A 15,880-nucleotide genomic window follows, 5' to 3' on the forward strand; every position below is an offset into this window, starting at 1 on the left:
ATATTGTGTGTGCAAGAGACCAGATGGAAGGGGAGTAAGGCTAGGTGCATCGGAGGTGGGTTCAAATTGTTTTATCACGGTGTGGATGGGAGGAGAAACGGCGTAGGAGTTATTCTGAAGGAACAAGTATGCTAATAGTGTTTTGGAGGTGAAAAAGTGTGTCAGATAGAGTGATGTTTATGAAGCTGGAAATTGATGGTGTAATGATGAATGTTGTTAGTGCATATGCTCCACAAGTTGGGTGTGCAATGGATGCGAAAGAAAAATTTTGGAGTGAATTGGATGAAGTGGTGAGGACTGTACCCAAGGGTGAGAGAGTGGCGATTGGAGCAGATTTCAATGGGCATTTCGGTGAAGGGAACAGAGGGGAATGAGGAAGTGATGGGTAGGTATGGTGTTAAACAAAGGAATGCAGAAGGTCAGATGGTAGTGGATTTTGCGAAAAGGATGGACATGGCTGTGGTGAATAAGTATTTTAACAAGAGGGAGGAGCATAGGGTGACATACAAGAGTGGAGGAAGATGCACACAGGTGGATTACATCTTGTGTAGGAGGGCCAGTTTGAAGGAGATTGGAGACTGTAAAGTGGTGACCAGAGAAAGTGTTGTTAGGCAGCATAGGATGGTGGTTTCTAGGATGACGTTGGTGATCAAGAAGAGGAGGAGGAGTGTGAGGGCAGCACCAAGGATCAAATGGTGGAAATTGAAAAAGGGTAATTGTGAGGTGGAGTTCAAGGATGAGTTAAGGCAGGCACTGGGTGGCAGCGAAGAGTTACCAAATAGCTGGGTAACTACAGCAGAGCTAGTAAGGGAGACAGCTAGAAAGGTGCTTGGTATCACATCTGGACAGAGGAAGGACGACAATGAGACATGGTGGTGGAATGAGGAAGTACAGGAGAGTATACAGAGAAAGAGGTTGGCAAAGAAGTGGGATTGTCAGAGAGATGAAGACAGTAGACAGGAGTATAAGGAGATGAGGTGCATGGCAAAGAGAGAGGTGGCTAAGGATAAGGCATATGAAGAGTTGTATGAAAGGTTGGACACTAAGGAGGGAGAAAAGGACCTGTACCGATTGGCTAGACAGAGGGACCAAGCTAGGAAAGATGTGCAGCAGGTAAAGGTGATAAAGGATAATGAGGGAAACATACTCACACGGGAGGAGAGTGTGTTGAGGAGATGGAAAGAGTACTTTGAGGGGTTGATGAATGAAGAGAATGAGATGGAGAGAAGGTTGGATGATGTAGGGATAGTGAATCATGAAGTACAATGGATTAGCAAGGAGGAAGTAAGGATAGCTATGAAGAGAATGAAGAATGGAAAAGCTGTTGGCCCAGATGACATACCTGTGGAAGCATGGAGGTGTTTAGGTGAAGTGGCAGTGGAGTTTTTAACCAGATTGTTTAATGAAATCTTGGAAAGTGAGAGGATGCCTGAGGAATGGAGAAAAAGTGTTTTGGTACCGATTTTTAAGAATAAGGGTGATGTGCAGAGCTGTAGTAACTACAGCGGGATTAAATTGATCAGTCACAGCATGAAGTTATGGGAGAGAGTAGTGGAAGCAAGGTTAAGAAGAGACGCCATGATTAGTGATCAGCAGTATGGTTTCATGCCTGGAAAGAGCACTACAGATGCGATCTTTGCTCGGAGAGTGTTGATGGAGAAGTACAGAGAATGTCAGAAGGAGTTGCATTGTGTTTTTGTAGACTTAGAGAAAGCATATGACAGGGTGCCTAGAGAGGAGTTGTGGTATTGTACGAGGAAGTCAGGAGTGTCAGAAAAGTATGTAAGAGTGGTACAGGATATGTACGAGGGTAGTGTGACAGTGGCGAGGTCTGCGGTGGGAGTGACGGATGTGTTTAAGGTGGAGGTGGGGTTACATCAAGGATCACCTCTGAGCCCTTTCTTATTTGCACTGGTGATGGACAGGTTGACAGATGAGATCAGACAGGAGTCCCCATGGACTATGATGTTTGCAGATGACATTGTGATCTGTAGTGAGAGTAGGGAACAGGTGGAGGAGACCCTGGAGAGATGGAGATATGCTCTAGAGAGAAGATGAATGAAGGTCAGCAGGACTAAGAATATATGTGTGTGAATGAGAGGGAGGATAGAGGGATGGTGAGGATGCAAGGAGTAAAGGTGGCAAAGGTGGATGAGGTTAAATACTTGGGGTCAATAATTCAGAGTAACGGTGAGTGTGGAAGAGAGGTGAAGAAGAGAGTACAGGCAGGATGGAGTGGGTGGAGAAGAGTGTCAGGAGTGATTTGTGACAGATGAGTACCTGTAAGAGTGAAAGGGAAGGTCTGCAAGAGGGTAGTGAGACCAGCTATGTTATATGGGCTGGAGACAGTGGCATTGACAAAAAGGCAGGAGTTTGAGCTGGATGTGGCAGAATTAAAGATGTTAAGATTTGCATTGGGTGTGATGAGGGTGGACAGGATTAGGAATAAGTATATTAGAGAGTCAGCCCAGGTTGGAAGGTTTGGAGACAAAGCCAGAGAGGCACAATTACGTTGGTTTGGACATGTGCTGAGGAGGGATGCTGAGTATATTGGGAAAAAGATGCTAAGGATGAAGCTACCAGGTAACAGGAAAAGAGGAAGGCCTAAGATAAGGTTTATGGATGTGGTTAGAGAGGACATGCAGGTGGTTGGTGTGACAGAGCAAGATGCAAGAGGACAGGAAGAAATGGAAACAGGTGATCTGCTGTGGCAACCCCTAACGGGAACAGCCGAAAGAAGATGATGATGATGATGATGATGATCTTCAGTAATACGTACATCAAGAAAAATAATCTCAGAGGAGGACACAGTGCTAGTGTACTTTAGGAAACTAGTAGCACTATTCAAATGATCAATAAAATCTCCTAGTTCATTCTCAGTCCCCCACCCCAATAGTAAGGCCACGTCATCAACAAACCTTCTGTAGAACAGTACCTTAGAAGTAAACTGACAATCAAACACAAACTTTCCTTCCCATTGTGCTAACACCATGTTGGCGTAGCTATTGGCACACAAAGTGCCCATAGCTACGCCAACTTTTTGTAAAAAGTATTCTCTTTGAAACAAGAACACATTGTTAGTGAGCACCAATTTCAAAAATAGACAAATAAGATCTATTTGTTTGACATCATAGCTACTGTGTAGAGTGAGAAAAGACAATCATACAAACCTTCCAGATTCGGAATACAAGTGAAAAGTGACTCTACATCTAGAGTTACTAAAAGAACACTATCTAAATTAATTGTATTTCCATTCACAAACTAACTAAGGTCCATCAAACATTGTTTAGTGTCATTGAGTACAGTAGATATTTCATTAAGAATGGGTCGTAGCTGCTTGTCTATATATATATATATAGAAAATGGCTTAATGAGCCACTTCCTACCCGAAACTATGTGTCTCAGAGGTGGTGAAACCAAGTTTTCATGCACTTCTGGGAGTCCCTGAAACACTGGTATCACAAGATGTTGCACATTCAAATAATCAGCAAATTGCTCAGTGATATAAAAATTATCTAAACAGACACGTATTGTAAAGAAAATAGAACATTGTACATCCCATATAAAATCTTCATCCACTTTATCATAAACATTTAAATCTGCTAACATTCTATGACTAGATCCGACATAAAAATCTCGAGTCATTAAAACAGTGGCGCCACCTTTATCTGCCTTTTTAATAACTATAGAATAATCAGACTGAAGTGACTGTATTGCAGACTGCTCTTCCTTGGTTAAATTACAAAAATCATGCCCATTCCCCTTAGAATTATCACCCTGGGAACAAGAAAGGCAAGCAAATAATTCATCTTCACATTTCTTTACAAATACTTCAACTACTGAATCAATATTAGGTTGAAAAACGCTAGGTTTCTTAAAAAAACACATCATTGCAATGACTGTCTGCAAAACATAGCTTAAGTGAAACGTTGCGAGCAAACAATCGCAAATTTAGTACAACAGACAACTCAGACCTCTCAGCAGGTATAAAATTAAGTCTTTTTCCAACAAAGAAATTTCTGCTTGAAACGGTACCTTATCAGAGAGATTAATAATTAAGGACTCTCTGCCATGTTCCACATCCGTTTGAGGTTTCATGTCGTTGACTCGTCGTGGAACTGTCGACCTCTTTTCCTTCCTCTGCTCAAGCGTCTTCCTCTGTTGAGATCGCTCTGTCGCACTTGTTTTATTGGTAGTGGTAAATGAAGGCTCCCAAAAACCTGCTTCTCAGATGGAACCTTCCTCCGAACATCTTGTTGCAGAGAACAGGAAGCAACACCTGTTAAATTGACAAAATCTGAGCATACAGAATTGCACGTTCTTTCGTTAGTCTGTATACTCGCTGTCATCACAGGATCATCTCCACCCACTACTGGGGGAGTGGCGGTCTCCTCCGTGGCCAAGATAGAAGCATTATTAACATTCAAAGCACTTATGGTATTATGAGGCCAAGTGTAATTTTGTGCACTCAGATTCTGGGGCTGAAACGTAGAAGTGGTCTTTTTTGGATTTAGAATTAACTGGTATTAATGTGAGCTAATTTTCAATTGAGAAGGATTTCAGTCTCATTGCATTTAGGTCAGAGGGAGAATCTGCTACGGTGATAACTATCAAGTCATCTGCATACTGCACCAGTGAAGACTGTGGACATGACGTATACAGTAGATTGATAAAGATGTTAAACAGTAATGGGCCAATGATTGACCCTTGAGGTATGCCCATCTTGACAAGCAAAGCAGAAGAAGCTGTAGAGAACCATTTAACAGAATGAAATTGATCATTAAGGTTACTAGCAAACCAGGAGTTAGTGGAAGAGGAGAGGTTTAGTTCTGAGAGTTTCAGCAAAGGATAGGGGAATGTAATGCAAAACTGAAGGCACATGGGATGAAACTAAGCAAAGGGAAGACCATGGTAAAGGCAGCAAATTGGGGAAATCAGAAGAAGCTGAGAATTGTGATAGAAGGGAAGATAGTGGAACAGGTAAACAGCTCCAAGTATCTGGGAGAGGTGGTTGAGGAAAAGGGAAGTCTGAAATAGTCAATGCTAGAATAAGGGGGGCTGCAGCCAACTGGCAGAGTCTCAGGTGTAGTCCATGACAGAAAAATGCCAAAAAACTTGAAAAGTAAGGTGCACAAGACAGTGGTGCGACCAGTACTACTGTACGGTACAGAAACATGGGCAGTAAAGGCAGAGCAGATGAGGAAGCTAGAGGTGATGGAAATGAGGTGCCTAAGAAGGGTGGTAGAACATACACTGTGGGACAGATGAAGAAATGAGGACATAACAGCAGATGCCAAAGTAGCTCCAATTGCAGAAAAGGTCAAACAGAATAGGTTATGGTGATGTGCAGATAAGCAAAAGATAATCTGTTGAAGATGATTTGGGACAGACAGGAATAAAGTAAGAAAGAAATGAAGATGACCAGCAAAGAAGTGGATAGATTGTGTGAAAGAAGCTCTGAGACAGGAGTGTCAAAAAAGGCAGGAGTGTGGCACTGAACTGAGAGATATGGCGACAGTTAACACAATATCCCAACTTCATGTAGAAAGGGGGCTGATGATGATGAATAGAGAGAAACTGTAATATTTCACAGATGAAATGGATCCTGAATTGGAGGCCTCAGTAAAAAGGTTCCTTTGAGGAAAGCTCCTGATATCCTAAGAGAAGCAATGGAAGAGCAATTTGCGGGCTATGTGAAAATTTGAAATAGCAGCCATTTGAACTTTGATGGTAAAAAAAACTACAACCTTGAAAAAGTTCTGATAGAAACTCCAGTATCGAGGGGGGGGGGCAGAAAAAGGATCTAGTCTTTTCAATAATGCCCAAATAGAAAATAATCTCCATTTACTTTTACAAGTCTTTTTGGTTGACTACTTTTGATAAGAAATTATGTAAACTACTGGAGACGACTGTCTGGCATCTCTGATTATCGCTAAAATTGTAGAAACCATGTGGTTAATTTAGGGCTTGTAGATCCAGTAGAAGCATCATGGATGGGTAACTCTAAAGATCCAGCAGTCAGGGTGGGTGCAGCAAACGGGGCCAAAGAAACAGGAACCAAACCTGCTGGGCCAGAATGACAATGATCAATTTGGTCTCGCAACTTGTGGCTTTCTGTATGAATTTTGTCAAAAGAAGTATTGGTGGGAATGCATATGAGACTAGGACTAGAGCACATCTTGGTGACTGCATCTGTGGACGGATGAGGGCAAACTGACTGCTGAGCTTGTTGTTTAGGTGGAAGGCAGAGGTCGCAGCAAGGTTGGCCAAGGGGGCTAAAAAGTAGTTACTTACTGTAATGCTCCATCTGTGTTGTCCATTTTCATTCTTCCTCTCAACTGTTGGGTTTGGATCTGACTAGGCCACTTCTTCCAGATCACAAACACTGAAACTCTCAAGCTCCTCTCTTTACCAAGAATGTCCCAGTCACCTTACATGCCTCAGACCTAGTTTGATGTCCACAGACCTACAAAGTAGTGGATAATCAGAAATAACAGAATCTGGGGCTCAAAGGAACAGTTCCTGCAACATCCTTTGATGTTTCAAAGATTAGAGCAAAGGAGGGGGTTGATGGTTGGGAGGTTGAGAAAGAATGTAAATGGACAACACAGACTGAACGTTATGGCGAGTACATACTTTTTTTTATCCGACGTTATTTTCATTCATTCTTCAACTGTCTGACACTGGAAAGGACCACTTCTTTGTAGGCCAGTTCCTGCTAAATCTGAGAAGCTGTACCTGCAAAAATCCTTGACTGTTTGCATAGATTTAGCTTTGTCCTTCATTTTCTTAAAACCTCTTCTGCTTTAACACCAAACAAAGTATCATGCTGTAATGGAGCATCTAATAGTTTTGCTTTAACATGATCAGGCAGATTCTGTTCTTTTAACCAAGCATGCCCTCCTAATGACAGAACCTGTAGCAGCGGCCCTGCAGGAGGCCTCTAGAGAATCAAAACCACATTGCAAAGTATGCTTTCCCACTTGTTCAGCTGCATGCAATAAATCCTGCATTTCTTTGTTTTCTGCACATTCTGAATTTGTCAACATTTGCTGTTTAAGCAGTGACATAAGATATTGCTGATATTTAAGCATATGAAATTGGCAATTTAAAGCTCTTACAGCCAAGGTAGCAGAAGTATAAATCTTTTTCCCCCATCTATCCAGGGCCCTAGAATCCCTATCAGAGGGGATAGGGTTTTTGCAGTGGAAGCCTCGACTCCTTTGGGACCCTGAGAGATAGTTTCTGGGTCAGCAGCAGGGTTTTTATAAAGAAATTTATGTGCGTCAGGAACCCTGTAGTACCTGTATGGCTTAACAGGAGCTGGTGGTAAAGAGTCTGGAGACAGACTGGACTCTGAAAATACATCATCTACAATGTCTAAAACAGGTGGGATAGCAAGGGGCCTGTGCTGAGGTAATAAAAAGAAGTCTGAACCTTTTCCTGAATTCTGAGTAATCTTGGCTCTCCCAGTGGAAATGCTCCCTCATAGTATGTAGAGTCTCCCCAAAAGAATAATCCTCAGGATGAGAGGCTGAAGGGATAGATTCTTCAACATCAGAATCCTCATAGGGAGGAAGAGAATATTCCTGTTCAGAAGAGGAATCAGAGGAAATGGAAACCTGATCTGAAGATTAATATTCTATCTCTTGCCTAGGTCTCTTATCAGGAGGGGGATGGGAACCCCTGATCAAAGTAATTAGGTCTTCGGCCATTTTAAGCATCTGTTTTTTTAGGCATGGTGGCCTGTCCAGGAGAAGGCTGTACTTGTTTCTTTGTCTTTAGAGCTGCTTTAGTCTTTACCTTTGAAGCTGAAGTAGGTTTCACATATAACTGTGTAGGCCTGAAAACACCCTCAGAAGCCGATGCCTGCTCAGCGGCTCTGGACCCATCTGAGGGAATAGTTTCCGAGTGTCCTATACCTTGAGTTTCCAGCGGCCTAGTCAGCTCCATGTGTGAGTCGGAAGCGGTCTGTGGCTCTGAGGTAGCGGGCGTCAGGGGCTGCGAAAGCACCTCACTGAGAACCGGTGAACCGGCGGCAGGCCTAGCGGAAGCCTCGTCGTCGGTTTTGGACCTCGGATGCCTGTCCTTTTCTTTGCGCTTTTTATAAACTCCGGTAGTCGGCTGTTCCGACGGCATTATATAATTGAATCTTCTGCCAAAGTAATGAAATGCAAAATCATACCGACGCTTAATAATGCGTTGGTTACATCTAGCACAAAACCGACAACTAGCAATGTCGTGGTCAGGGCCTAGGCAAGGAATACAGTAAGAGTGAAAATCCTTATGAGGTATTTGCTTCCCACAAGAAATACAATTATTAACTTTTTCTGACATCGGTCTGGAGCAAGAAAAAAGTTTCCCCAACGGGGTACTTAGCTCTAAGACTTCAGATCTGAAATTCGAATTTAAAAATCTCAGGAGTCGGCCGACCAGCACTTGCAAACTGCTTTTGCTTCGGGAATCACTCGGCAAGAAAGACTGAAGAAAATGGCATCAGCTGTATCTTATACCCCTGGTGCGCTGACGTCAGGGAGGAGGTGACAGCAACCAACGCCGGACCTAGACTTTGGAATTCAGGCTGACTGCGGGTAGCCTGCCAGCAGGATAACCCAGTTGTAATGACTGCAACAGTGAAACACGATGAACATCTGTTTAGACTGTTACTACCCAGTTTTTGTCACTTTAGTAAGTTCCAAGTTTACTTGGAAATCAGCTAGCTCAAAGACATACAGGGATGAAGCCCCGACTTCCACCAAAATGAGCAGCGTATTATGACATTGTTAGCTTGCCTCTGCTGGAAAAAAAAATAGCACGAGAGAAGTGTACTGTAGTCATCAGATGGAACCATGCATATCACAACTGTTCATGGACATTAAGTTAACATAAAAGGAAAAATGTGCTAACATTACATAATCATCTTTGTGCTACAGTTAAGCACATTGTTCTCTCATTAAACAAATTACATTCTCATTGATCATCATTGAACAATATAGTACTTTACTTGCAAATACCAGACTCCATGCTATCAAGAAGTAATAGACTTCTATTGCTTCGTGTGAATAGTTGATAGTTGTTCTACATCACAAATTGTATAATTCAAATATTTTATTGCAATCATTTGGCAGTTTGGAGCTCAGGTATAAGACTGTGCTGCTCAACCTAGACCCTATAACTGTACTGGGTTTGATTCACTCAGTAAGCAAATAGAGCCTGTGGGACACTAAGCAAGTCACTTAAACGAGACCTTATTCTCAGGTTGCCCCTGAGAAGGGGATGTGTGTCCCCAGCATGTTATCCAGTTAAGAAATGCATTTTTGTGTTTGAAATGCCTGATGTCAATGCATGTTTTGCATTTATCATAAGTTTTATGCTTATTCTAAATAACACATTGTATACTGGATAATTTTAAAGAAAAAGCTAGTTTTGAGATCACTAACAAATTAACACATGGTGATAGCTGGGAGGATGATATTAGTTGAGAAGTCTGCAACTAGTGGACTGCTTCATGATGTAGTTTAGGACCAACTCCTTCTTAGGATATGAAACATCACAGAAGAATTAAAAAACAAAATGAACATAATCGTTGAGAGCACCAAAACTGGCACAGCTATCCAGGATGGATGGTACAGCCTACACTGTGACTTGCTGAAGCTTGGAATGGGGGCAAGTAGCTTGACAGCTATGATTTGAAGGATAAATAATTTGAAAACATACATATTCTGATGGGGGAAACACAAGAAAAGACATACTTGGAGGTGTGGAGGAGACCAGAGGAGAATAAGTATGTGTCTGTCATAATTACTTGCAGACTACTTCCACAAGTCAAAGATCAAGATAATGTGAAAATGCACACAACAGACGGTTACCAAACAAGTCAGAAAAATAAAGGAGATGAACAAAGGACTAAAAGCTTAGAAGATAAACACCAGAAGACGAAAAAAAGAATACTGTCATGGTGTACTTCTAAGAAAAAGTGGTCAGAGATGAAACTGAAGAGAAAGGACAAAAGGTGGAAGGAGAAAACTACATATAATGGCAGGTAGAAGGGGATAATTCAACATTAAACTTCATAAATTCTATGTTAAAGACAGGATAATAGAGACACATGAATGTCTGCTTAGTGATATAGATTAAGTACGCTATTAAAGGGGAGGTTCAAGGAAGGCAAAGTCATATGGTAGGCAACAGTCATATACATATGTCACACTCAGACCTTCAACACCTACAGTCAACTTCTAATTGTACAGATGAGAGACTGAAAAATGTGAGTTAACATGCAATCACCACCCACAATACCTCTTACCCTCTGTTTACATAATCTCAAAACCATGCAGAATGCAAGCAAAACATAGGTAAGAGTTACCAAAGAAAGCAGACACAAACCTGTAGCAGAGAGTCAACAGACGGTGTGCCAACCATATGCAGAGTTAAGGAACTAGAATTAGTCAAGTTATTGCTGGAGAAAGCTTCTGATGACAGCTGTTCAGCATTGTAGTTGGCAACTTCACCATCCAAATAGACCTAGCAGAAAACACAGTAAAGGATTTACATCCTGGTACATGTCACATGCTCATACGTGCTCAGAAAAGCAATCATTATTTAAAGATAAAATAAAAGCTAGTAAGAAAGCTGCATTATATCATGCAAACAATCATGCCACTGAACTCGAGCAGAGAAATAGAACATCTGCTTAAATAAAAAGCTAGCACATGGATAGTTTAAAAATTCATGCAAAAAAACGCTTAATTCTTTAATCAGCTCTGCAGCCAGCATTACCTTTCAAGAATCACTTCTCAGACATCAATGACTTCTTCCAAAAAGACACATCTGTGATGCTTAAAAAATGTTTTTAACAGTACAAATGCACATAGCAAATATGATATCTAACATGTTAACAAAAGACTGAGAAAATCAGGAATGCTTTGTAGATGCACTAAATTACTTGTTGAAAGTGGGTGACATTTGGCTGGGGAAATGGTTAGATCACCAGGGAGCCTTGCAAACAACTACAACAAACTAAATACTCATCAGTGCTTGCACAATTTTGCTAAGACCAATTATTCAGCTGTGCACAGGGGCTTCTAAATGTCAGTCTTTTTAATTAAGAAAAGGTAGTTCATACCTATACATAAGCATTTGCTGTTAGAAGCATCATTAAACTTTCTGGACTGATGTGTCACTACTTTCCCAAAGACTTGCTACAGATTAATTCAAGACTAAATGCATTACATAACACCTGTTGGACAGCAAGAACCAATAAGCCTGCATAAATATAAATTATCAGTACTTTATACTACAAAAAAGAGCCATCTCTTAGGCCTTAAAGCCTCACTGAGCAGTACAGACAGAGTGATGATTGATGACATAGAGGAAAGGACCCCAAAGATTAAAGCCAGCCTGGGCTTGTGTGGTGACCCAAACACTGATGGAGCCAGGTGGAGAGGGAACAGCTGCAGCCTGCTTGTTTTTCCCAAAAGAATCAGTTGAGGGGTATATCATGTGGCTCATCTACTAGTGAATCCCTTGTGGGGACCTATTAGGAGCTATCTATTTAGACAGACAGGGTGGAGCTATGCTACTTGGAGAAATAGTGCTAATTCTGTGTTGCATGCCCGGCAAGCCCTTCTATGGTCACTTACAAAGCATATAATCCGATGGTGGCTGCCTAGAGAATAGCTGTAGTGCAGTCCAACTCCTATCTGTATAACACTGTGGGATGCAGCACCCAGAAAGGATTTACCGATGGTACCAATAGGCACAAGTAGACCCGCTAAGTAAACTCATAAATGAATGGTGTCATCTTATACAAAACATTAAGGCTCACAATGCTGGCGTGGATACTTGCCATACAACACAAACAGTTTTGCAGTTTAGTATTGTTTTGAAATATTATGAAATTATTACATGCATAATTTGTACAGATTCAGGAAATCGTTAAACAGCACTAAGCTACCTCCTCTTGTCATGCATCTTTGGAAAGCTCTTGGAAAGGTGAACAATTTCCACACAGATTATCGATCTTGCATACTTGTAGAGAAATAACCTTCTGCTTTGGCAAACAAAATACAGTTTCTTTCATAAATATGTGGTATAAAATCATCATCTACAGACAGAACTTTGATACCAATGCCAGTGAATAGCCCACTGTCTACCAAATAACTGCCAAATTTAATTTTTTTTGTAACTCACTATATATATTAGACATCATAAATCTAATGAGATGTGGTTTCAGTAATGACTTGGGCAGAAAATCTCTCAGAAAGCAAGTGGTTTTCTAGCTTAGAAGACCTCAGGAAGCAAAGGTGTTTATCATGCTGTGCAGGATTAAATGAGTTAACCTAAAACTGCCAGTAGAATGTACATGTACCGGATCAGACCTCTGAGCCGACTCACTGCATGCACTAGACTTTGGAACCAATTCTTGAGCTCCACCCTCTACCCATAATGCTCCACTCAGCCAACAATACCCGAGATAGAGTTTTCTGCCTTATAGATCTTAAGACAAAGCAAGAAGAATGAAAGAAAGTACAGTTGTGTACACTGTATTCACTGTTGCAGTCATCACACTTGGGTTATCTGCCTGCAGTTAGCCCTCAGTCGGCCCGAATACCAGAGTCTTGGGATTTCTGCGTCGGATGCTGTCGCTTCTTCCATGACGTCTGGTATAAAACATGCAGCTGACACCATTACATCAGTTTTTCTTGCCCCAGATGTCAGGAGCCCCCAAAATAGAAAGCAATTACATGGTGTGGAAGACCTCCAGTAAAAAGTAAATACCATTGCCATAAAATATGGCCAAAAAAGAGGATAGGTAGAAAGTATAGAAAAGTCAGAGGGCTGGAGGGAGGGTAAAAATGGCTGCAACAGTGAATACATTCGAACATCTACATTTATGGTAAGTGTACACAACTGTACTATGTTCATGTTTCACTGTTGCAGTCATCACACTTGGGTTGACTCCCAAAGCTGAGAAAGGGAGGAGGCAGTCAAGAAGTATTAGGGCTGGCTAGCAGCTCTGGATTTGGACAAATAGGCAAGTGGTAATGTTTGGTGAAGGTGTGTACAGCACTCCAAGTTGCAGCTTCCAGGATGTCCCTGGTACGGACTCACCTCAGAAATGCTGTAGAGGTTGAAGTAGCCCTAGTAGAATGGGTTCTGATCCCCTGTGGGGTAGGTTTTCCACGGTGTTTGTAGCAGAAATGGATGCAGTGTGCTATCCATTTGGAGAGGTTTGCTTTGAAATGGCCTTGCCCTCTGCCCGTGTAGCAAAGCTGACTAGCAGCTGGTCAGATTTTCTGAAAGGTTTAGTCCTGTCAAGGTAGAACCTAAGCTGCTGGTGCACGTCCAAGGAGTGCAGGATCCTTTCCCCTTTATTATGAGTATTAGGGAAAAAAGTTGGTAAATGGATGGATTGGTTTAAAGCCATACTAGACACCATCTTGGGCATACATGATGGGTTAGTCCTGAGGGGAAACCCTGTCCACGTGGAAGATAATGAAGGGTTCAACAGCCATAAGAGGCCTGCAACTCAGACACTCTTCTTGCGGAAGTGATGGCTAGAGGTAAGGCTGTTTTCCAAGAGAGGAATTTTAACTCTGCTGTACCAGCAGGCTCAAAGGGGGGGGGGGAAGCGTGAGCTTCTCCAATACAAACTTAATGTCCCAGGCAGGAGTGGGAGCTCTCCTCGGGGGGGTCTTAAATTGTTAGCTCCTTTCAGGAACTGTTTGACCAGAGGGTGACAGAAGAGGGGTGGCTCAGTATTGTAATGAGCTGAGATGGCAGAGGCATTAATCTTAATTGAAGAGAAGGTTAGGTCTTTGTGGAGCTGTTTTGCTAGATAATCTTGGATTTGAGGTAAGTTGGGCACGATTGTGTCCTTTCCCCTGAGACTGGCTCCAAGAACAGTACCTTTTCCACTTTTCTGAATCGGATTTCCAAGTACTAGGCTTCCTGGCCTCAAGGATGACATACACACCTGTTTGCGGAGTGTTGCTGGTGATATATTCAGGGAATGAGCCAGGTTGCTAGGTTCAGGGTTTGCAGCGGAGGATGCAAAATCTGGCCCTCCTGCTGGGACAGCAGGGAAGGGGTCTGAGGTAGGTGCCAGGGTGGTACTACTGTCAGACTGTGTAACACTGGGCATCAGTGCTGGTGTGGCCAGTCTGGTGCAATCAGGATTGTCCTTGGCTTCTCCCATTTGACCTTGAGTAGTACTTCTGAGAGGAGGGGCAGAGGGGGAAAGGCATAGATTGAGAGGTTTTCCCATGTAAAGGACAGGGCATCCACTTTCCATGCTTGGCTGTGGTGAGTTCTGGTGCAAAATTTGCTCAATTGATGGTCCTGGGGGGAGGCAAAGAGGTTCACCTCTGGTGCCCCCACCTGTGAATCAGAAGCTTGAATGATTTGGGTTCCATTTTCAACTGGTGTGGGTCCAGTAGATTTCTGCTTAAGTCTGCCAGTGAATTTAGTTTGCCTGGCAGGAATTTAGCTTGAAGGTGCACTTGATTGCTCAAGGCTGTGTTACACAGAGCCATGGCTAACCTGCAGAGTGGGTAGGAATGAGTTCCCCCTGCTTGTTTATGTACTACATAACTGTTGTCTGTCTTTATCAAGAGTTGTCCTTGAAGGATAAGGTATTTGAAGGCTGTCAGTGCATTCTGTACAGCTAACATTTCTTTTTGATTGATATGCAGGTGCATTTGTCTTGGGCTCCATTTGCCTTGAATGCATTTGCCTGCCATGTGAGCCCCCATGCATAGTCTGATGCTTCTGTTGTCAGGGTTTGGGCGGCGGGGGGTGAGTGAAAGGGAGTCCCTTGTTGTGTTAGCAGGTCTCTGCCCACCAAAGGAACTCTGTCTTTAGGCAAGGAATGATGGGAATAAGAAGTTATGTACCTACCATAACGTTCCATGTTAGTTGTCTTCTCTCGCCTTCTTTCTTGCTTGATGGGGTTCGGAGCCGATCCTCGGCTCCGACTCGGCACTTGCTAAGCTCGAGAGTCACTTTTACCAGCTCGAGGCAGCTCCATATCCCATGATGCAAGGCAGTAAGTACCCAGATCTCGTTTAATGACAAAAGGGCAATAGCACCAAGCATGAACACTTCCCAAAGGAAGAAAGAAAAACCTGCAGGATGGAAGAAGGACCAGCTCTGAATGGCCTTCAGCATAAAAATTCTTTGTAGAAAAAGGTCTGTCCAGGCCTGGGGGAAGGAGGGAGGGTCGCAAGAAAGAAGGCGAGAGAAGACAACTAACATGGAACGTTATGGTAGGTACATAACTTCTTAATGTTAAGTTGTCAATCTCGCCTTCATTCTTGCTTGATGGGACCGCGTCCCTAGCACCTCTATCCTGGGTGGCTCAATGGAACAGACTCTTGAGGACTGTAGAGCCAAAACTGGCTCTGTCCCTGGAGGCCAAGTCCAATTTGTAATGGGAAACAAAAGTATGAGGAGTGGCCCAAGTGGCTGCTGCACAAATAGTATCTAAAGGAAGTCTAGCTTGAAAAGCTGTAGAAGTAGCTAAGCTTCTAGTTGAATGTGCTTTAGGTTTTGAGCACAGCTGTTTTCCCCTGAGCCGATAAATTTCAGAGATGACAGAAGAAAGCCATCTAGATAAGGTCACTTTTGAGACAGGAAGGCCTTTCTTGTTATCAGCATAGGAAACAAAGAGTTGATCGGATTTCCTAAATTGTTTAGTTCTGTCCAAATAATATCTGAGTTGGCGGTGGACATCAAGATAATGTAGTTTTTGTTCCGATCTGTTTGAATAGTTTGGAAAAAATACAGGGAGATCAATGGATTGATACAAATTAGTCTGAGGCGACCTTAGGCAAAAAGGTCAGATTAGTTCTCAATGAAACTCTGTCTTTGTGAAAGA

At 42.5% G+C, this 15,880-nt stretch overlaps 1 protein-coding gene across 1 annotated transcript in view; it reads right to left on the reverse strand.

The window, feature by feature from the left end:
- GOLGA2 (golgin A2) overlaps positions 1 to 15,880 on the reverse strand; it is a 1,989,954-nt gene that overhangs the window by 1,693,516 nt on the left and 280,558 nt on the right. The window contains exon 4 of the mRNA XM_044058153.1: positions 10,387 to 10,524. Coding sequence (XP_043914088.1) covers positions 10,387 to 10,524 — 138 coding nt within the window. The remainder of the gene's footprint in view (positions 1 to 10,386; positions 10,525 to 15,880) is intronic.

This window comes from Protopterus annectens, chromosome 16.part0, assembly GCF_019279795.1.
Source record: "Protopterus annectens isolate FY-2018-M chromosome 16.part0, PAN1.0, whole genome shotgun sequence".
NCBI lineage: Eukaryota > Metazoa > Chordata > Ceratodontiformes > Protopteridae > Protopterus > Protopterus annectens.